The sequence below is a fragment of the Pomacea canaliculata genome, linkage group LG9, assembly GCF_003073045.1.
Source record: "Pomacea canaliculata isolate SZHN2017 linkage group LG9, ASM307304v1, whole genome shotgun sequence".
Taxonomy (NCBI): Eukaryota; Metazoa; Mollusca; class Gastropoda; order Architaenioglossa; family Ampullariidae; genus Pomacea; species Pomacea canaliculata.
The window spans coordinates 21,878,147-21,901,736 of record NC_037598.1 but is presented as its reverse complement, the minus strand read 5'-3'; the positions used below and the strand labels follow the sequence as shown (position 1 = coordinate 21,901,736).

General features: G+C 39.7%; 2 protein-coding genes across 3 annotated transcripts; one reads left to right on the top strand and one right to left on the bottom strand.

Annotated features, from left to right (window-relative positions):
* Positions 1-1,852: 1,852 nt before the first annotated feature.
* On the top strand, positions 1,853-7,973 carry LOC112572599 (tigger transposable element-derived protein 1-like). Of its 2 annotated transcripts, none has more exons than XR_003101036.1 (3): positions 1,853-2,039; positions 4,910-5,018; positions 6,169-7,973. XR_003101036.1 is itself a non-coding variant. In XM_025252342.1 (3 exons), the coding sequence occupies exon 1, from the start codon at positions 2,418-2,420 to the stop codon at positions 4,212-4,214; it is 1,797 nt and encodes a 598-aa protein (XP_025108127.1). In that variant the 5' UTR covers positions 2,111-2,417; the 3' UTR covers positions 4,215-4,259; positions 4,910-5,018; positions 6,169-7,973. The 2 variants fall into 2 exon arrangements, 1 of the variants encoding a protein (XP_025108127.1); XM_025252342.1 differs by lacking the exon at positions 1,853-2,039 and adding an exon at positions 2,111-4,259.
* A 10,689-nt stretch (positions 7,974-18,662) lies between these two features.
* LOC112571705 (putative nuclease HARBI1) lies at positions 18,663-23,590 on the bottom strand. The gene is given in 2 exon segments (XM_025250924.1): positions 18,663-20,639; positions 21,541-23,590. Coding segments are annotated over 2 exon segments (771 nt in total). The 5' UTR covers positions 21,787-23,590; the 3' UTR covers positions 18,663-20,114.

Sequence of the window (23,590 nt, the reverse complement as noted above, 5' to 3'; positions counted from 1 at the left end):
AAAGTAATGACAAAACAAAACTATGGATGTAAGTCTATTGACAATTTTTTTTAATTAACAGAAAATGTTTAGATGGATATAATAAGGATGTGGCATGTACACCATTAAAAACACAAACCTGTGCTTCTAAGTGATCCTGATGAAATCAGAGGGAGACAAAATAAACTTACTGGTAAAATTCACTGAGCCAGACCTAGTCAGTGTGATCTGCAATTAAAGATTGTTATAATTAGTTCTTTTTGTAAATCATGTAAAATAAACTGAAAAAATGGCATGCAGCATTTTAAAGACAAGAAAATATGTGATCAGATAAGTGATTGTTAGAAAAATGACAGACTTTGACAAAGTTCATTGCATAGCATTGAATTTCATACATTTTGTTTTAATTTCAAAGTGTATAAGTACAAAATAAAAATTCTTTCTTTGCTTTGCATTAATTTTCCAAAATTTTAGTTGTTCAGAAAGCAATTAAATGTGATTATTTGTTGCTTTCCCTAGAATGCACCAAGACGGACACAACGTTTGGTAATCGCCGCACCACTGTTATTGAGAAAGCAGACGACGAATTTCAAGCATGACTCAATGAGTTCATGTCATAATTTCAACTTCGAAGTTAATCATCAATAATACGAGAGATTGTGTGTGTGTGTGCTTTACCTCTTGACTAGTTAATTTGAACCATCATGCACTGTCCTCTTGCTTCTGCCAATCGTATTCGCGCTCAACATTTCGTTTCTGTAATTAGTAAATACGTGCAATTAGTAGGCAGAGATACGATTAATCAATTTGATTATTTACAACAAGAAGGATATGGTTAAACCATTTAAATTATTTAACGGCACATATAGAAGACAGCGTCATGTAAAAGCGAGTTGCTAGCGATGTATATGTGTGATAACTGCCGGGTACAACACGTGAAACATTTCACAAAAGCACTACAATACTTATATATGATCATAAATTATTCATGACTATCCACTGTTATAAAAGTATAGTTGTTTTTAATGCATCTTTCACTTAACTTTATTAAGACTTACTTCAGAAATCGGCGGTGTTTCACTTGAGGATGGACGTACAGTTCAAAATGTCTGCCCGCCGGTCAAAGCTGAACCGGCCGATGTGATGTGACCTCTGATTAACCCCGTACCATGACTTGTAGCTACACGCGGCGATGGGGAAAGAGGGGGGAGGGTGGAAGGATGCGACACGATCACGTGGCTACCAAATCGAGAGCGGCTGAAGAAAAAAAGCGCGATGGACGCGTCAATTTAGGATCGAATTACACGCTTCCCATCCCAAAGTCTCACTTCCCTATCGGGGCCGTTCAAACACCCAAAGCCCATGCAGGCTGGGCAAAAGATACCGAGGAAGGAAAGAATGTGAAAGTGTTCACTGTCGATGTGGAGTTTGCCTACCTCCCCTCCCTCCCAACCACCACCACCAAAGCTGACCATCTTTCTACGCCACTGCTATCCTCACATAAATCACAGAAAAGGGGAAGTCCAGACTAATGTGCTTTTATTGATAAGCAATGAGATTAAGACCATTTTAACTTTTACACAAGTTGATCAGAACCTCAGCTGTAAACACTAACAAACGACGCCATAACTTTTACCCCCTCCAGAAAGGTTATGACCTTTATTTGCATATCACGTGATACGCAACGTGCAGCAACTCAATAATATCTGTGGTACGAATTAACCGACTTCTCTGATATCTTAAGTCTGTAGTAAGAACTGTCTGCGACACAGACATTTAATTATGATGTAAGGCCGTGATGTGCGAGATCCACATTACCGGAAAAAGTGAAACGGAATCGGAAGTTTGTTGTCAACGCATGTGCAAAGACTGTATGACGTCCTGCAGAGTAAGACACTACCTCTCCATGTGGCGACTTAACGTGCTTGTATTCAGTATATTATTTGCTAGACCGTGCATGTGTCCACCGCGAATTTTTAAGTCGCTGCATCACAGCATGCAACAGCAAATATGAAGAACGGAGTATACGTGGCACAGAACAAATCTACACAGCAGCATAGGTAATCACGCCAGCAGTAAACTATTTTAAAAAGTTTCGAATCCGAATAGTCAGATTTTGATGTTAATAATTGAAATTTATACATATGTTGCAAAATTATATTGTCAAAATTATTACAATGACATGTTTAACTTCCGCTGTTCTACTTCCCGCGATAACTTTTTAGAAAATACCTTAACCCGTTATTCGAACCGCTAGCTCCCGCCTTAACAAATGGCGTCTTGATCTGAAAATAAAACTTGTCGCCGAGTTGAGTTAAGCTTTACCAAATGCGTCTGCTCCGCCACTACTAGAGACAGAGTGCACATCAAACTAAAAACTTTGCTGTGTGTTGCATAGGAATTTGTGGTGGTATACGAGAGTTCAAATCGTTTTGACCATGAGCCTTAGGAGGTTGGAGAAAGTTGTGCCAAAAATGAAGAGACCAAGACAAGCCTATACGTTGGAAGAAAAAATTGAAATAATCAAGAGGATGGAAAGGGGGGAAAAACCCAAAGACATTAGTCGTGCTCTACACGTCCCTTCGCCTACGATCTGCACGATATACAAAATGCGTGAACAGATCCAAAAACAATACAATGAAGGCAACATCGGGGCTTGCACACTGTATCGTTTGACCAGGGCGCGCCATACTATTTTTGATAAGTTAGAAAATTATCTGGTGCAGTGGATTGACGAGCAGAGGGACAGAGGTGTACCCTTGAGCACTGTGTTGATACGGGAAGAGGCCATGAAACTTTTCCGTCACTTAAAGGAGGAGATGGCTGCTGAGGGTGACACAACAGTAAATGAACTAGATTTTAAGGCAAGCCCTGGCTGGTTTGACCGATTCAAGACTCGGTCACATCTCCGCCACATACATTTGCATGGGGAAGGAGGTTTTACTGAAACCACTGCTGCTACTTTTCCAGTGATGTTGGAGAAGATTGTTAAAGAAGGCGGTTATACAGCACATCAGATTTTTAACATTGATGAAACGGGTCTGTTTTGGAAACGGATTCCATCCAGGTCTTTTATCGCACAAGATGATGCTCGGCTCGAAAGACACATCAGTTCAAAAGATCGCATAACGGTAGTGCTGGGTACTAATTGTGCTGGTGATGTCAGACTAAAGCCTCTTTTGGTTTATCATTTGGAAAACCCTCGTGCCCTTAAGGGTATAGTGAAGTCATCCTTACCTGTGATGTGGAGGGCTAATAAAAAAGGACGAGTAACTCGGGACTTATTCTCTGACTATGTCTACTCATACATGTCACCATTCATCACTGAGTATACGAAGGAAAAAAACTTGGAAAATAAAGCTCTCCTGATCATTGACCATGCTTCTGCACATCCACCAACTATTACGGACTTATGTGAAAACATCCAAGTTGTCTTTCTACCTCCAAACACCAGCTCATTCTTGCAGCCTATGGAACAGGGAGCGGTCCATGCATTCAAGTCGCATTACATCTACCTCCTAATGCAGTTTCTTGCAAGGGCTTCAGATGTAGACAGAGAAGCTTCTTTGACAGAATTGTTAAAGCAGTTCACTATCCGGCAGTGCATTGAGTTTATTGACCAAGCATTTAAAATGGTGTCTCAAGAAACCATGAACGCTGTCTGGAAAAAACTGCTTCCGAAATTTGCAGCAGACATACTCTGCTTTGATGAGATCATTGATGTGAAACAAAAGATTGTTTCTTTGGCCCAGGAGGCTGGTTTAGATGGAGTGGAGGCTGATGATGTAGATGAGCTTCTGTCATTGCATTCAGAGGAAATGGCAGAGGAAATACAAGAAACAGAGAATCCTGTTAGTCAGTCTGAGGAGGAAGAGGATGGGGGGAGTGATAGAGTCCTGGACAGCCAAACTTTGCAAGAGATTCTAAACATGTCTGACTGCTTGGCCAAAATTGTGACTGAAAAGGATCCAGACATGACCAGAGGTCTCACCTTTAAACATGCCCTCATGAATGCTGTTGAGTGCTATAAAAATCTTTATGAGAAGAAATTCAAAGCTCGCAAGCAAGTGCTGATACCCTCATTTTATCCTGGGATGGCAATGAGTTCGAAACAAGAAGTTCCCCAGCCTTCCACATCAGGTCTTCAAGTCAGACAGAGGAAGAGGAAATTATCAGAAACCCCTTTTGTCACATTGGAGCTCAAAGTTGAAAATGTCGGTTTAGAGGAGATGTGACTACTAGCTTTGGTTCTACATACAAATACCGCGTCCATTCTATTAGTAAATAACTTTTATTCTGTTCAGTGGTTTATTATAAAGTAGTTGCAATTTTATATTATCATAATTTTGCTGACATCCTTGATTGATATGTAGGCTTATGTATGCAATTTTTGGAAAGTGTGATTAAATACAAGATAAGAATCATACCCATTACAATAATAGAGGTTCCTGCTGTTCATATGTTCGCTATCCAAACCTTTTTCCAGAATATCGCCAGTCTGCAAGGTTAACCGAATTTTTGTTCTGGTTGTGATGTTAATTTCAAACTGAAGCTTAGCATTCTGTCCTCTTAGCTTTGTATATTTTCCCCTTTTTATTATTTTTACTTAGGTAAGGTGATGTGGAATCTATGATGTCTTTCATTATCAAAAGTGATTTTATTACTGCATGGGTCTGTAAAGGAAAATTTAAGTAATTTTCTTGAAATCTTGTCCCACAGATTTGGCAAAATATAATAAATACAATTAACCAAAACTAACTGAATGTGTATACTTGAAATCCTTCAAGATAATTATGTGTTATCTCTTATCAGCGCCATACATCAGAGTAATGTTCTGCCCCTCTGATGGTGTCTCAATCCATCATTTTTAGTGGAGACATTTTATTTTTATTATTTTGTGGTGTTACAATTTCCTTTTCTTTAATTTTAGGTACTCAGCAGCTGGACAGCACCTTGTGTGCCAAAAGAACATACCATGACTAAGTGTGTATTAAAACACATAGCAGCAAGACGTCTGTAAACTACATGACTGACAAAAGGTAATGTCAACGTTTGTATGCATGTCACCATTCTGCAGTCAGCTCAGAATGTATTTAAAGGGAAGAAATGCTGCACAAGAAAACAGTGGGTTTTGCATGCAATGGTCAAATCCGAGATTATCATAAAATATTAATTCCTTCATGCACAAGGTTCAGATGTGATTTTGTTGGAAAATAAGTGTTTTGATGCTAAATAAATACATTGTTCACACTGACCTTCATTTTTTCTTGCAATGATGCTGAAACCGACTCTTACTTATCTACAGAACGATCGCATGCTGTATGTCATTGGGAGCAGAATTCTTTCCCCTAGTTCACTTTATTTTCTCAAAAGCTCTAAGCAATAAATAGTCCCAAAGCTGTTTGCCAGTTTTTTTTTTTGGTCACCTTTCTTTGAATTATTCATGGCTATTGGCTTTTTTGGATATGATATGATCTGATTGGTGTGCACTCTTACCAATAACTACGTCCAATTTTATTTTTGCCCATTCGGTAGTGATGCGCAGTTTAACAAAATAATATCTGATTTATGAGGAGAAAGAATAAGTATTAGTGGGAGGAAATAGTCTCAGAAGTAAAAAAAAATGGAATGCAGTGGCAAAATTTTTGTGTTGTATTATATTTTATCAATCTCTAATGAAAAATCCTTAAAAATAATTGAAGTATAGATTTTCACTTGTTGGAGTAACCTTAAAGTGTTCTTTCCCTTTGCTTTGATAGGAAGAAGTGATTGTCTCTTCCTTTGTGAATAGGTATTGGAAAAAACATGCTCTCTTCAGTTTTACAAAGGGTCTTGCATGCACATAAAGCAAGAAGATTGTTTGGTCTTTGTTAAGGAATACAGACTTTTTATTTTATTACTTGACTCCTTACAAGTTTTTGTCGAAACTAGCACATTAATATGATGTGCTTGAATGCCTGTATGTAAAGTGCCTTGAGTGTGGCTGATGCTGGGAAAAGGTGCTATACAAATGTGCTATTTATTTATTTTATTGACTAAGGACAACCTGAAATCAGGACTCAACACTCAGATAAAAGTTGAAATAAATTGTGTTTTTATGTGCATGTATTTGAGTATAGTAGATTGTTTTGTGGATCATACAGATCTTTAAGGGTGAGCTTGTAGCTTAAGTTTGTAAAACTGTTGCAGATCATTTTGGCATGAACAGTGGAATGCCACATGGCAAAGTAACCTGTACCTGCAAGATCCTGGTGGACAGATGGGACTTATAAACTATGCAAGGCTATGTGCAGCCGACCTTCAGTTGGAGCTCAGAGGAGACATCATAGGGTAATTATGCAGGAGACTTGGTATTCTAGATGGCATGTACATTCTCATCCCTGGTGCATCACAGTGGAAAAGATACATGATAGTTATAATTTTCTTACAGTACACCTGTACATGAGAAATAAAATCTTTTCAAGCCCACATAGTAGTCATCTCAACCAAAGAGAAGCAAAAGGCTAGAGCAAAACAGATATCTACTCCAGGAACTTGTTCATAAAATTTGGGCAAAAAAAAAAATGTTTGCAACGTATGGTGTATATATATATAGTACAAAACTGCTTTTATGTTAACTTGCAGAGTGTTCTATTCAGTGAGGATTGGGTTTGTGGTTATGTTTTAACTTATTGACTGACATTAAGGAACAGTTGTGCTTCTGTCATCGTCACTGAATGTTTCTTTTTAAGGAATCTAGCATTTCTTGTATGTTGTCACAACTCTTATATTATTTTAATGTTTTGATGCCACTGGATTATGTTTTTATTTAGATGTTTGGCTGTTAAAATACTGTTAAATTTCAGCACTTGTCTAATTGGTTAGACAGTAATTGAGACAACAGCAACAGGTTTTGTTTTTCTGGACAGCCTGCTGAATGGGCTTATGTTTTGTTTTTACTATGTAAAACAAAAAACTGTTAACTATCTTTGTCACCACTATATAAGGTTCTGTCTTTTGTACATGCTCAAAGCAGTAGATAACTAGAGAAAGACAAAAGGAAACTTTACTATCCATTCCAGTTTTGCACTGCTGGTTTTCAGGGCTTCTCCAAGGGACATCATTCTGTGTTAAGTTATTCAATTCTGTACTATAATTTTAAATGCTGAAAATTTATTACTTTCAAATCTAAGTAAGTCCAAACTTATTCTGATATTCCATTTTTCCATTTAATTTTGCATCATCCTTCTTGTACACATAATATGCTCTTTATACATCACAGCATTGCACTTATATACAAACATTTACTCAAATCTTGATACAAAACTAAGGTGTCATAGTTGATAGATGGGCAATAATGAGGTTAGAGTACAAAAACCAGCAAATGATCTAATGGTCATCACAAATTCTTTCAGTTTCAAGCAAAATTTAGATATTGCTGTAAATCTGTTCTGTTTCTGAGATTTATAGTGGGTATTTAATACAATTAGCATTCGGACAACCATTTTTTACACAAGACTTCTTTTTATTAGACAAAAGCAATTATTTTGGTGATCAAAGTTTCCGCAATTTTGGGACAAAATACTATCCCAGCCTGCCATAGTTCATCGGCCCCAAAAGGACCCTTTCGGGCTGAGAAATGGGCTCCTTTAGGGAAGTTACACTCCCAGCCCGGCTGGAAATGGAAGCAGGATCAGCATCGGCTCCTTGCAGGGTTTAGAAGAACTTACACACCTCTCGGCCCTTCAAAGCCCCACCCTAAACCTAATTAACCTTCACCTTGTCCCAAATTTCCCTCTTAGCAGCATTGACACATTAGAAAACAATGTTACATCTTTCAGACATTTAATTGCAGGTGCCTTCGTTCACTCTTACTCTTGGTAAACACCAAAAGACAAAAAAATTGGCATGATTCAACAATTTATTATATACAAGCAAAATATAAACATGGTTTTAATATTTATTTACAACAAAGAACTTGTCGCAAATGCCTGAACCAAAAAAAAAAAAATCATTACAATCTTCAAAACAATTTATTATACACAAGCAAAAAATAAACATGGTTTTAACATTTATTTACAACGAAGAATTTGAGTCTTCAAAGTCTTCAGGCTAGTTGTCACCAAAAAAAAAAACTGAATAAAAAGCTATAGCAACAAGTTAGATAAAGACAATTTTAATTATTCTAAACTGACTTGAGTAGGCTTATTCTAAGGTTCTAAATAAAATTTGGCTAGATGTAAAGAAAATAATATTACAAGTCACTACAAAAATCAATTGGCTATGTAACACATGGTACAAACATTATCCTTAATAAATACAGATTTTTATACAGTTCAATGCATTCATATATAAGACCACTAATTAAGATCTTTCTTATGCGGGTGTAAGTGATGAAATTATATTTCAGTGCAAGTTCAAAACAAAACATCCTTAAATTATCAAAAATTATAAATAAAATATGGAATAACTTCATTAATCAATTGATTTTAATAATACGATAAAGCAATCATCGTTTAAAAATTTAACAACAAAAATTGCAACATACCTGTGCACTCGATCCCTGTCATTTTCGAGAACAAAACCTGTAAAGAAAGCCACAGACCCAGGTCTGTTACGGTATTTTTCTCTTCTGGGGTCCCATAATTCCTGGTGGCTTTCAAAAAGCTCAATTAAATACCAGGTATTTTCTTCATTCAAATTTCCAAGCAGGCCTATGGCTTTGGCGGCCATGTTGTAAAACTGCCCTCCAAAATAGAGCAACTTCTAAATCAAACACGAGGAAAACCTGGTTTCCTTCCGGTTCGTCAAACGCGTTGTGCGGTATGCCACACGGCAAAGCGGCTTATTCACAAGAAAACGAGGCTGTTTCACAAGAAAGCAGTTTTTGCCAAACCACGTGTGGCACCACCTTTACAAGATTCCTCATCAGAAACATCTCTGCATTCTCTACAGTTCTATGAGCTCTTGATGATCTATAATCAAAAATTCTTTGTCTCCTCTCCATCTCCTCAGGATTTTCAAGTTCTAGGTGACCTTTCTGAACAGGAATGATTTGAGCAGAAATCGTTTTAAGGGGAAAGGCATCACCCCCTACAATAAAGTATGGGACAGGTGTAATACGGCCCAGCAGAAGCACAGGAATATTAAGTGTGTTGTTATCAAGGGCAATAACAGAAGTACTGTCTCAGAAAATACCAGCATCACCTGCCCCTACTGTTTTGGAACAGTTGTCACTTGGAATAGGATGTGGCTTTCTATCTTGAATGCGATGTTTAGCAAGCCTTTCCCTCCTAGTAAAGGGTCTTGCAGTTTATTGGGTTATTGCCATCATTCCAGAGAAATTGGAAGATAGCTCTTTCTGTTTTTTCAATATAGTGAGCTAGTATTGATAATACTAATGTTAAATACCACAGTTTGGACAGAACTGCAGTGTTTATGATTTTAGCTTTGTTATATAGCGAGATTGAATGGAGTCTGAAAATGTTGAGTTGCGGGGAGATTTTTGTAAGGACTGGGTACCATACGTCATCATGACTGGGTACCATACGTCATCATGCAAGACATCACCAAAAGGCACACCGTATATTTTTAATTTGTCTGGCAATGTAATGTCTGGAGGCTTATCTCTTTCCCTCCTCCATTTCCCTACGAGCATGCCTTTGGTTTTTGTGAGGTCTTGACGCCTGATGCCATGCTGTACTTGTAGAAGTACGCTATCATCCTTCTGATTGGTAGTTGTTTAGGAAAAAATTACTGTTTTCTGAGTAGGATAATATTTTGCACTGTTCTGGTTTGCCTGGTAAGGAGATTCCTTTGATTAGCTTGTCCTGTCTTATTTTTATAAGGACTGGTTAAAGTTATAGGATGTACAGCCTTGTCTGACTGAGCTAGTTATTTTGAAGGGTTCTGACACATGTTGGTTGACGATTACGCTGCTGTGTATGTCTGCATAGATTGAAGATATTCACTTTAGGAATCACAAGTTGAAGCCGAAAGCTTGAAGTGTTTGTAAATAAGTATTGGTGGGAAATTCTGTCAAAGGCATTTTCCTGGTAACTTCTGTTGTTGCAGTACTCTTATGATGTCTTTTATCAGGTGGCAATTTTTAGTCATTGACCTATGATGATGATGATGGCGATTTGTAATGCGCAGGTATCCATTCCGAAGAATGCTCATTGCGCAGGAAAAAAAAAGTAAAAGAAGACAAAATAAAGTGAACAAATATATAAAACACCAGGAAAAGTAAAAAATATAGACAGAAGTGTTTCTTGGTAGCTTAAGACTGGTTTGAAAGAAACAGATGGGTTTTAAGTTTTTTGCGAAATGTGGTTGGTGAGGTGATGGTGGAGAGTGACGATGGCAGAGAATGCCACAGCTTAGGTGCCGTGTTTTTGAAGGCCCTGGCTCCAGTGCGCTTCATAAGGCCTTACGGCAAAAATACCCTACGAACCTTGTAAAATATAAATAAATACCTGGAGCTTCTGGAGTGTGTTCGAGGATGATGGCGAACGATTACTGTGACGGTTGTTAGATGTTAGAAGAACTGACCACTCACCTTGACGTCTCTTTCACAAAACCGGTAAAGGAAGTAGCAATTTCCACCGAGAGTTATCTTCTCCACAGAGAAGTCGCCCACGAATAAATACACGTTCATGACGTTCCCTACCTGGGATTACTTATGTTTTGTTGTTGTGGATGACTTGGTGGAGGTGGAGGTGAGGTTTGATGTGGTTGCAGAGTGTTTTTGTGAGTATTTTGTAATCTGTGTTTAGGAGCGATGTGGATCTGTAGATTACCCTGTGTTGGGAGTTAGTGGGGTCCTTACAGATTTCTATTAGAGTTATTGGTGTGCCTATATTTTCTGCCACCTCGTTATCGATTTGCGGGAGGTCTTTTAGGAGGTTTTCTTGAGTTTCAGGATCTGTGGTCTCTGCTATGTATAGTTTGGAGTAGAATACTTTGAAGGAGTTTAGAATGTCACTTAGGTTTTGTTTGAAATTGCCCGCCTTGACCTATAATGTTGGTAATGATTTTCCGTTTACTGCATTGCAATTCTTTTTGGCAGAAGAAGGTGCTAGGTGTTTCTTGTGTTGTTTCTAATAGTATTCTGGAACGGATTTGGGCGCCTGTTATTTTCTCTTTGTGTAGCTGTTGTGGTCTACTTTTGATGGTGTTCATTACCACCAAATTTCTGTGTTCTAGCACTGGGTATTAGGGCTAAGGGCTTTAATTTTTTTTTGCTCTTTAATTTCAAAGCTCTTGCTTTGCTTTTGCTATGTTGGGTTGTTATGTCTTTGATTCTTTTTTTTTTTTTATTCGGTCCCACCAGTCGAGAAGAGGGAGGCCTTGTAGTTTAGTGTGGTTGGCAAAGTGTAGCAGGCTGTTTATTTTATTTACATTATGTCTTGTAAGAGTGATATGTTGAATTTCCAAAAGCCTTTACCTACATGGGTTTGTGTCGGGTGGGAGATCTCTATTTGGTTTTAGTCATGATCAGAAAATGGTCTAGGGCCTATACAGTCTGAACCTGTGGTGCAAACATTTTCATAGCTATAGCTTAATTGCATCGATATAACTTTACCGAATGAGTTAATCATCAAAGTACTACAGGACATGGTCAGCAGAAGAAGTCTACTTTTCTTTTGTACTTACGCAATTCTTCAGAAAGCTCAAAAGCCCCGTGAACTAATTTCAAGGATTTCCATGGTAGATCGTAGCAGTGCAGCTGAGGCAAACAATTATCTCACAAAAATATCGAACCTGGAAGAAAATACAATTACTAATCAAAGCCATCATGAATATACCAATAACATGGTATCATATATCTGGCAGTTCAGTTCAGTTCAGTTCAGTCCCTTGCCCGGTCTGGGCGTAGGGGGGACCTTCCGGCAGCGGCAACAGACATCTTTTCTGTTGTACGTCCATGAGTCCTTTCAGTGGGCTTCGGTGAACTTGGTGGCGCCCATCTCCTCTCCAAGTATTTGTAATGACGTGCAAAAGAACACGTCAGCCCCTCACAGCGTTTGGCCCGCCAGCAGAAGCGGTTACCGGGGTGTGGCTAGGTTAAGGACCTGGAGCCAGCTGTGAGAGTTGATTGCCATGTGAGGACCAGTGCTCCCATCTGTCCCAGGGGACACTGCTGCCGGAAAGTCAAAGTGCTACCTCTACATAGACACCCCAGACACACATCTGGCAACCTGTATGGAAAGAAACCTGGAACCTTTTCAGAAATAGTGATACCGGAGCTGAGGGAGAGGGCTGAGGGAGAGAAGGCAGACCAGCCACTGAGAAAACGGAATAAAGAAACTTCAGCTTGACGTTACACTCACAATTTTAGCGATGGTCTTCATAAAGCGGCCGTTGATCCACAGTTGGTGCACTGGATTATGCAGCTGTCATTCCACCCATATTGCCAAGAAACTATAATCATTCTGCCTATCAAACAGTTACGGCATATTACTACACGTAAGACTTTCTTTATCTGTGATATTGAAAAATTTTTGTGAGTACAGGACGGCACAGCGACATTGAATGCCTTTCTTTTTTTTTTTTTTTTTTTTGTTCCTTTGCCCAGTTCTTCCATCGTATGCGCGCAGCGTAAGAGGCGCGATGTGTACGCACGCGCTTGCTGATGTTTTTCTGCCTCTTAGCTCGGGCGGCGGCTTTTGACATTGTTGATGTTATGATGGTAAGATTTTAAAGCCGTTGTTAGGGCCGCCTTCGATATCATGTGACGAGGCTAAGCCAATGGAAACACGTGTCTAGCGTGTGACTATGTGCAGGACGACTCTTGAGTTTTTATTTTATGAATTCAGGGCTCACAGATCTTGTCAAGCTACTATATAAAATGCCAGAAGTCGCTAAATAATTCTGTGCAGTTGCTTTTAAGTACAATTGAACCAGAAGATGCAGAGTGCTAATAAAAGCAAAAACACGAATAGTTACAAAGCACTTCATTAGCAAAGTCACGAAACTGGGTAAAAGTATATTCTTGTAGTCTGAGTGCTCAGTGGAAGAGGGAGAAAAGGCTGGTCAGCTTGATGTTATACTCACAATTTTTGCATTTGGCTACAATTTCGTGATTGCTCCACATGTGGTGCACTGGATGAATGTAATTTTGTAGGTTTGCACTTCTCCACTTGATTAATTTCATTTTCCCCTTAGTATACTACAGAGCTGAGAATTAGTTTGACTTGACGCGATGTAAATTTGTTTTGAGAGGAGTATTTAGGAAAGTTGATGTTTACAATCTGCGATTTCCTCCACTTTTTCCACCTTATCCGTGCCGCAAAGGACACGATGTTGGAACGTTTGCGTTGGTTACCACGGGGATGTTTCTTACTTGCCATGATGTTTCTTGGCCGTTTTCGGATCTTCGATGTCAGGTAACGAGGCTAAGCCAATGGAAAGAAGTGTCCAGCGTGACCAATGATCAGAGACTTATCTCAATTCGTATGGGTCACATGTATTTATGGACTGATGTCTGTATGCCGAGACGAGACTCACTCTCGGCCTCCATTTTTCCATGTTAATAGCTTTCTCAGTGGAAGAGGGAGAAAAGGCTAGTCAGCTCGAAGTTATACTCACAATTTTATAATTTTGTTATCGCTCCCCATTTTTCACACTGTTACTCCGAAACGCTCCTCCGTCTGCCGAGTAATCCATCCTTCCGCCTCGGCCTTCTGCAGTGCAAGATTGTACTGTTCTTCGGAAAATTCTCCAATATCCCTCTGTAGTTCTCTTTTCAGGGATGCGTTCGTTCGTTCGTTTTCTTTTCAGGGATGCTTTGTTGACTCTGCGCCTGTTCTTGATTCGCTCGACTGCTTGGACGATCTGTAAGCTAGTTGGTCTTGAAGATATTCCGGGATCCATTCTTGTTGACTGGATATGCTGGATGGTCACCTGATTCAATCTCCAGAGATGAAGAGCCAGAGCAATAGCTGAGGCCTTGGATGATCGTGATCTTTCTCCCTTTGGAGTTGAACCTGGCTGACATGAGTCGTGGGGAGACTGGCTCCCATGCTACTAGCGCTCTTGCAGCCTCTGGTGTCATGAGAACTGCTACTCCTTGTGTGTGGTTATGGTCAGGGTCTTCATGTCCGGAGTAGATAATAGTTTCCCCTGGCGAAAGTATGGTCATGACTTTCTCAGTGGAAGAGGGAGAAAAGGCTGGTCAGCTTGAAGTTTTACTCACAATTTTTGCATTTGGTTATAATTTGGTGATGGCTCCACAGGTGACACATTGGATGACGTAATTATCAGAATATCCATTTTTCCATGTTAATAGCTTAAGTCTCCCTTCAACACATACGCGGCAAACCACTGATCGCAGAATTTGTTTCATCTGCGCATAGCTAAATATCTTTTGACATGACTGCACAGGGATGTTGATGTTGACTATTGTAGTTTTTCGTAATTCCCTCCACTTTTTCCACCTTATCCGTGCTGCAAAGGACGCGTGGTTGCAACGTTGGCGTTTGTTACCAAGGGGATATTTCTTGCTAGCCATGATCTTTCTTGGCCGTTGTCAGATCTTCGATGTCAGGTGACGAGGCTAAGCCAATGGAAACACGTGTCTAGCGTGACCAATGATCAGAGACTTATCTCAATTCGTTAGGGTCACATGTATTTATGGACTGAAAGACATTATGAAAATTCGACACAGATTTCGTTACAAAATTGTAATTACAAAACAAATTCCAACACGACTGTTTGACACCCTCCTGAAAAAAAGCAAATAGAAACGGAGCTGTCTATATTTTTGTTCATCACAGTTTAAGTTGTACCAAAGATACTAAAATAGGCTGTGGGAGATGTGTCAACGAATTTGATGTAAACTAGTCGGCGATGCAGCGCTACCTGGGAGCTGTGCAGCTCAGTTAATTACATACATTTTTAATTTATTGTTGTGTACCAGAGTCTGCATGCGTCTTGAGTGTGGTACCATTACCAGTGTATTATCCTTGAAGTTCTTTTTTGGTAAATAATTTTTCTCCATATAGGTATTTACTATCTTTGTAGTACTTATTAGTACATGCGCTTTGGAATTATATAGAGTTAGTGGATGACCTACACAAACGCGAAGCTTTTTTTAATCCTCATCAGAATTTCTTTGTTTCCTGGGTATGCATCTAGATAGACTCAAAAGTCGATCGAATGGGTAATTTGTTTTTTACCTCATGTATTATTTTAATTTCCTACAATCAATAATATCTGTGTGTGCGCGCACACATGGGTAAAACAGAAAGAGAGGGGGACTGAACGAACATCCCAGCCTGCAAAATATCATGGGCCCCAACTCGGCCTTACTTGGGCTTAAGATGTGCCCTACTTGGTGAAGCCACTGATCGGGTGTCACGACCTAATGTCGGACGTGCGCATTCTTAAAGAATAAGAAAACAATACGAGATCACCTAAGTTCAGGACGTCCGTTTAATATACACACAAAACTTCCAACATCACACCGTACACAACTACAATTAACACAGCACACTCAATGAAACTGTTAACTTAAGACGCTCGCAGGCAGGTCTGCTACTGCTAACATCATCAAGACGCTCTCTGGCAGTCTTCTTAAACTGCTAACAAAATCCAACTACAACTTTTCTAAGCACGTTAATACATTAAAAAATGTCACAGAATCTTCACTTTCACACACACGAAGAGTAACTTTCGATCTCTCTAAAGTTTGAAGTAGAAAGTCTCTCCTTCGTTAACAAAATAGTTCAACTTACTGTCTGAGAAGGTGGCAGACGTCACTGGCGAACACACAATATTTTTCCTTGGTGAACAGTGTAGCTTACTCTTTCCAGTCCTTCATCTGCCATTGATGTAGGATACTCTCTCTCGATCCTCAGCGTTAGGAATGTTCCTCCTGCGAACAACTACCCTCACAACACTGGACGCTTATATTCTTTTAAATATTCTCTTTTAAATATTCATATGGGGCTAATTAATATTATTACATCACATGGAGGTAGACAAAGATATTAAAACATCACTTTACATACCTTGTCTAGGCAAGGAATTATACTGATTCCGCACTCTCTTTATCTCAAATTACATTCGCCTGTCTTAGTTGACAACTCGTGTGGGAATGCCCGACTCAATACTTTTTTCAAACCCTACCGATTTGGTGAACATTTCACTCACACATGCATGCTTTTTCTGACATTCTTCCTTTCCACGTATTCTGGCCATTCGTCGCTGTTCCATAACTGCAACTGGCCACTTGTGCAGATAGCGCACACGGCTAGGCGTAATAGCTTATTAGAATCTTCCATGTTTAAAAAAAATTTCTTTCGTAGATTCTTACCCGTCGTTGGTGGGATCGACATGCCTTCACATGACGGCCCGGGAGGATTTGCATCCTCTTCTTGCCTTTTGGCGTTCCTGAATTTGTCCCAATGGACTTTCGCGCCATTTCTACCTCGTTCGGACATCATCTGCTTTTGCTAATTTTTGCTGTTGCTTTTTGTCCATTTTTTTCTTTTGATTTTGACGCGACTGTCGTTTTTTGCTTGCCATTATTCGGGCGTTAAGTTTGGCTTTAATGACGTTGCCTCGATATCATGTGACGAGGCTAAGCCAATGAGGAAACACTTGTCTGAAGCGAGGCATGCGAAGAGAATGTACTGAACCTAACAAGAAATAAAATACTACAAAGTTAAATTTAACAGTTGAGAAACAAATGAAACTTTTAGGTTCAAATTATTATAGCTTACAAGTGATGTGGATAGTGGACTATTTTTGTTTGATATCCCTCCTACCCTCACACGACACTGGACGTATCTCCATAAAAAAAAAAACACACAGGCTGGTAGACGATACCAGGCTCCCAGGCCCTCCGGTCGTTAGAGATCCGTTTCGGCGGGTCCTCCTTACTCGTCCCTCTACATAAGCTCCTTTCAGTCAGTTATGACCACTCACCAGTAGTTGAGTTAAATTGCTGATGTCGCTCACCATCCCTGTCCTTGGCACTAAATAACCATTTATGTGCCACACTATTTATTTCCATTTCTGTTGCTTGTGGAAACATTCTCCTGACTGCATCTGTAATTTTAGTGGAAAAAACACTTTATAAAAAGAAAACAATCATCAAAGTTCTATCCTTTGATATAAATGAGAAATAAAAAGCCCCAACAGAAGCTATAACATCTCTCTACCTTGCTGGGAAAAAACACCATGGTATGCCTCCAAAATTCAGCAAACTACTATGACTGTGAAGTAGTTTAGAAAAAATTCTCTTACCTCTTTTGCATTTACTAATGAATCAAACATCAAACTGAGGTATCTACTGTAAGCCATTGTTCTTGGAAAGACTAAAACATGCTGCATCAGCTGAACAAACAACTTAACATTTCTATTTCTTTTCTATTTCATTCTCCATATGCCTTTACAATGATACTGATAAAGTGCAAAACAATGCCAATATTAAATTTTCACATATTGGAAATATTTTCCACAAATACAGTAGAGCTAACTCACTCATCATCACTCTTCTTAATCTGAGTACTTTGAATCCTCTTTTCCCCTTGGCACCAGTGAAATTGTACATGACGCATACCAAAGTGCCAACGGTATTCCCCACCCACCCACCGGATACAGGAGATACTTAATCTGAAAAGTAAAAATGCTATAATACTAATGAAAGAACATTTTCTTTTCGTGGTGCGGCCCGCTGACTGGCTGTTACTTTCCACTGCGGCCCACATGCTAATATGAGTTTGAGACCCCTGCTCTACTGTGATCTTTAGTTTACACTGACGTGTAATATACGTGCAGATCTAAAATAAAATTTAAAATATAAAGTCAGGTGTGTACGTATCTACAACGTTGACATAAGGGAGGCAATCACTTCTTCAGAAACTTCTCTGCCTGACTTATCTCTCACTGTTTGGTGTCTTGTTTCTTCACGTGTGTCCAGTCATTTGAATGGAGGGCATCTGAATATTCCAAGAAACTTCTGAAAGATTGATCTCCGGAATTTCAAAGAGACGCATAAGTACTGACAAACGTGAATATCATGGATGTCAGACGATAACCTGTTCCAATTCAACGCTTACACTGCTCCTTGTTACAACGATGTAGAAACACGTTCGCAACTAAAGGATTTTTTTCTTTCTTTCTTTTAATATGTTCGAACAATTTTAAGCTTAAGTGTAAATCGAGGGCTATGAAGGTAAAGTATTTTACGAAAAGACATTATGAAAATTCGACACAGATTTCGTTAACAAATTGTAATTACAGAACAAATTCCAGCATGACTGTTTGACACCCTCCTGAAAAAAAGGAAATAGAAACGGAGCTGTCTATATTTTTGTTCATCACAGTTTAAGTTGTACCAAAGATACTAAAATAGGCTGTGGGAGATGAAAATTTTGTCTAGTCTGCAGCCTACCTGGGAGCTGTGCGCTGTTAACGCACTTTGTATTGGGTACCAGAGTCTGCATGCGTCTGTGAGCTTGTGGTCCATTACCACCGGTGATAGTTCAGCGTGACCGTCTTTTCCTGTGTCTAGGTTGCCTCCTATTTTGTCTAGTTTAGAGTTTGTGATGCAGATAAAGTCTCCCGCAAGAATTTGTGGGTGAGGTGTGGCTAGTAGTGGGGATAAGCGTTTGAAGAAGGTTTTATGTTCAAGCTGGTTGTTAGGGGCGTAAATATTGGTGATCTGTATTGATCTCAGACAAGTAAAAACTCTGATATGCATGGCCACCATGAAACTTGCTCTCTTGCACATAAAGGGGACGTAAATATGGAGAAACTGGCCACATATTTGTCTAAAAATGAGTGGAATTAAAGGCATTGTATTCTTTGCACCATATTTATGAGCAAAAATCAACTTGAAAGTAAAACAAGAGAAATAGCTAGTTTTAAATTTTCCGGTACAAAACTGCAACCAGCCTGGACCATTAACCACTGTTCACTCCCATGACCTTGAGTGGAGATAGCTGGTGGTCGCCCCCATAACAAACAAAGACATAATAATAGATTATAAGCTGTGTAGCAACCCTGTGGGTTCTGCAGGTTTTGGATACCTGAGTGGAGATAGCTGGGCAAACCCAGTTACAGCACAGGTACACCACAACGGTGCTACCTTGCAGAATGTCCACACAGCACTACTCTAGCCCATGCCTTTATAACACTTGAGTGTACATAAATGGCCATGGGCTCACAACATACATTAAACAAAATAACATCGGTGTAGTAACACAATTCAGAGCAAATTTAGGGCTCACGGTTTTTGCAAAATATAGAGAGGCTTCTTAGAACCTAAGATCGGGAGGACCAAAAAGTTGTAGTCCTGCAGCGCTAAAGCCCATTGCATAAGGCAGTCATTTGTGGTTTTAGCTCACCTAAGGTACATTAAAGGGCAATGAACCATGTCACGTGTAGCGACGAATCCAGCCACTCCCAGTGCCCAACAAACGACACGCACACGAGATAACACTACAAATACATATTTAATGAAAATAAAAAACAACACCCCCCCCCCCCCCCCAAAAAAAAAAAAAAAACAGATGCCTCACAGATGGATGTTACCTAAACGTACCCACAACTCAAGACGGTTCCGTTCTTGCAACAGAATTACAGTTAATATGTCTCCGTTTCCACAACGGAATTACAGTTAATATGTCCCCGTTTCCACAACAGAATTACAGTTAATATGTCCCTATTTCCACAACGGAATTACAGCTAATATGTCCCCGTTTCCACAACGGAATTTCTCACACCGCCCAACCTTCCTCCCTGGTGGCCGTTCTCTCTCTGTCTTTCTCCATTTCCCCCCCCCCCCCCCCAAAAAAAAAAAAGGTCAACGAAATTGCAATTGCGTCAGACTTTAGTGACACAACAGCTCCCCTCTAGGACTAAAGCTCAGGCTTAGGCGACATGCGACAAACCATGTCAATAAAGAAATGAAATGGCTCTCCAAAATAATAGCGGCACTCTTGTTCTGCGGTAGAGTACTGCCACCTGCTCCACTCCTGTTCAACTGAGCGATCCCGTGGTATCGAGGTGCAGCTCAGCAGGCACGGTCTATAGGCACCTTATGGGAAATGTGTCTTTTCACAGTCAATCTTTTGAGTCAATGCTTTGTTGGTACCAATTCAGACATACCTGTCAAACCTTTAGAAAAAGTTATTGATAAGTCGCTAGCAAGCCTCTTTGCCAGCAGCAGCTCGTCCCCTCTCAGTTATCCTCCTGGCAGCAAGTCTCTGCTCCTCCTCTTCTGAATCTGATTCATTTTCTGAGGAATCAGAGTCTGATTCACTTTCAGAATCACATGGCACATCCAGCTTGAACTGTCTGGCACAGTTGTGTAACATCACACATGCTGTGATTACCTTACAGGCTTTCACTGGATGCAGCCGAAGTCGTCTAAGACAGTGCCAGCATCGTTTCAACACACCAGTGGCCCTCTCCACAGTGACACAAGCAGAACTGTGGCAGTAGTTATAATTCCTTTTCTTTTGTGTCACGGGATTGGGATGAGGAGTGAATAGCCAATCCCTCTGCGTGTATCTGCTGTCCCCCAAGACTATGCCATTTAGAGGTCTTCTGGCATTATTTCCAAATGACTCAAAAATGTCACTTTCATGCAGGATGCGGGAGTCATGTACACTTCCTGGCTATTTGGCGATGCAGTTCATAAATATAAGGTCAGCATCACAGATCACCTGCAATCGGCATTCAGCACAAGGTGACCATGACTGTTTCTGCTATAAATTGATGCTACAGGCCCTGCGAATTATATGTAGATCCTTTTTTTCAAGTAACATTTGTAGATACCTTAATTGTACTGACAGTGCGTTTTTGTTGTACTAGTATAATTTTATAACACCTTCTCTTGCTTATAGCATTACACGTCCTACAATTATTAGCTGCCCATACTGTAGATATGTAACACTGCTACACAATTTCATGTATATCGCACTATAGTGCACATATGCATAACCCCTTTTATCACAGTCACTGCATAATGGAAATCCGAGTGGCCTGAGTTTTAAAAAAAAAAGTAAAAACCCACCTAGAAATGAAAATTTAATGAAAACTGGTCCAGCGGCCATAACTATGTTACAATCAATGCTGCCACCTAATAAAGCCATAGATTTCTTTTACATTTATGATTATGTTGGTGGGGTGGGGTGTAAATACACAAACACACATGATGTGGAAAAGGTGGTGGGAGTGGCAAATCAAATCAAATCAAATCAAAACAGACTTTATTGTCTGTCGAGGAGACCCAGACAGAAATTTTTCTTCGCTGACAAGGGCAGGCATACATGCTCATACAGACTTTTAACACACAGGAGTAAAGATACAAGTAGCTTGGATCTCCGAAACTTGAAGTCTCCTGGGAGACAGTTCCTGCATGAGGTCGTCAATTACTTTGAGGAATGGCAGATTTTTCTTTGTTACTTCGTACGTCTGGTCCTGACTTTGACCTAGCTCTTCCTTTGCGTTCACGTGGCTCCTTTTCCGATTTTCCATTTTAACACTGCGAAGGAAGTCAATAAAACCTTTAACAGTTTTCAAAATGGACTGATATGAAATAGACATACAATAAAAGGTGTTGACTTGGACGTTGATGGTATGGTATCCCTTGCGCGAGACAAATTCATGCTCTTGCTCAGTTGGAGCCTGAATCCGAATAAGGGTGCCGTCAATGAATCCTATAACATTGGGAAATCCGTATGTGTCGTTTACATGTCTCTTCATTACATCAATGTGGACTTGAGAGGGCAATGCAATTTCATTGCTCGCTCGCCGAAACCAAGCATCGGCGACTCTGGACACAGTCCGACTTACAGATACCGCATACATCCTGAAAACTGGATGACGCAAATTATCTGAGTGTTACAAGCACTTGTAGCAAAGGTGTTAAGGCACCTTGCCGATTGGTGACAGCAATATCGTATGCCTCTTCATCGGTCAGAGTATGTCTGCACGTCTGAAACAAAATTTTCTATACAGTTCCCATGTCATCGAACACTTTGAACGGTGTGTTCTATCGTGAAACACCCGATTTCGCCTGAACAATCGGCGTTGTCGCAACTGAAACACCATGAAGGCCACCATTTTTCCTCATGAGTAGAGAGTTATACAGCCGCGGAACCACCGATAACTTTATATGCGAGAAGCCAGACCGGAGAGCTTCTCCGGGCTCCCGTGCATACGAATTTTTCGCTCCTATCCACCCGGATGAGCGCTACTACCAATTAGACCCCTTCTCTGGTCTACATGTATACAGGGCAGGATAGCACTAATAAATATGCATTCATCCTTCTGATTGCCTTACCATGGGAACTGATGACGCTAAGATTTATAATTGTAATATTATTTGAAACGTCCATCTTTAGATCTCAAGGCATGTTAATAATAAAAAAAAATGTATACTTACAAAGACATTCATTCGGTACTTACATTTTTCCAGATAAAAGATTGGTGATACTGCACCACACAGTGAATATTTTCATCGCAGTTCATACAGTAGAGACTATTTGGTCCACAATCAGGACACCATATAATGTCTTCGACTTCACTATTGCAAAAGGAACACTGATTTCCTGCAGGACTAACAAAGTTCGGACACCATATAATATCTTTGACTTCACTACTGCAAAAGGAACGCTGATTTCCTGCAGGACTAAAACTTTCTATTCTAATTTCAACCATTTCATCTCGTATTTCCTGCCACACTTCAGCTTCACAAATCTTTCTCTTTTTGTGGCTGCTGTCTTCAGTCATATCTGGTATATCTACTAACACTGCAAAAGTGCAAAGTAAGCAAAGGTACAGGTTGAATTAATGAGACAAAATGGTTACTAACAGTGTATAATTAAAACTACAAAATTGATAAGTTCTTGTAAGATAAAAACAATGGTGCATTTTAGTGAATGATGTTAGTTAACATGGAAAACAATATTAGAAAAAAATTAAATCATGGGACCACTATTTTGTAATTGCTTTATTTCACGCTTGTTATTCCAGTCATTCACGCTTTATTATTGTGCTGTGCTGTTGGTTTCTTTAATGCCAAATCTTAGGATCATTTGGCCCAAGAGCTATTTATTGTTGAATGCTACCAGAATAACTAGTTTTGCTTGGACCCATTCTCCACAACATGTACTGAAGAATGTATCTGAAAAACACTGAGTTTATCTCACATAAGATCTTGTTCTCATTACTCAAAAATGAAAAAGGAAAGAATAACTTTATACCACTTTCCGTCTGTAGAAATCTGGTTATTTGCTTCTCCGGAGGTTGGTTTAACCGACCTTTTTGGTTACTCTTAATAAAATCCATAATCTGCTGTCCAGTATATCGCACCTTACGTCTCACTCCCGTCCCTTTTCATTCGTTACGATGATCATACCAACTGGTTGCCACTTTTTTCGATCAGGCATTCTTAGTTTAGGCCCAGAGTGTCCCAGTGGCATTGCCATAAGGACTGAATGTAGGCCGAAAATAAAGATTTGTAGTCTGATGAAATAAGTGATCGAAGTTTACCAGGGGACTGACATGCAGCCTTGGCAGCCTGGTCTGCTCGAACATTGCCTGGGATACCAGCATGGCCAAGAGCCCAAATAAAAACAATGTCCTTATTTTGCTGAGAGAGTGCTGCATG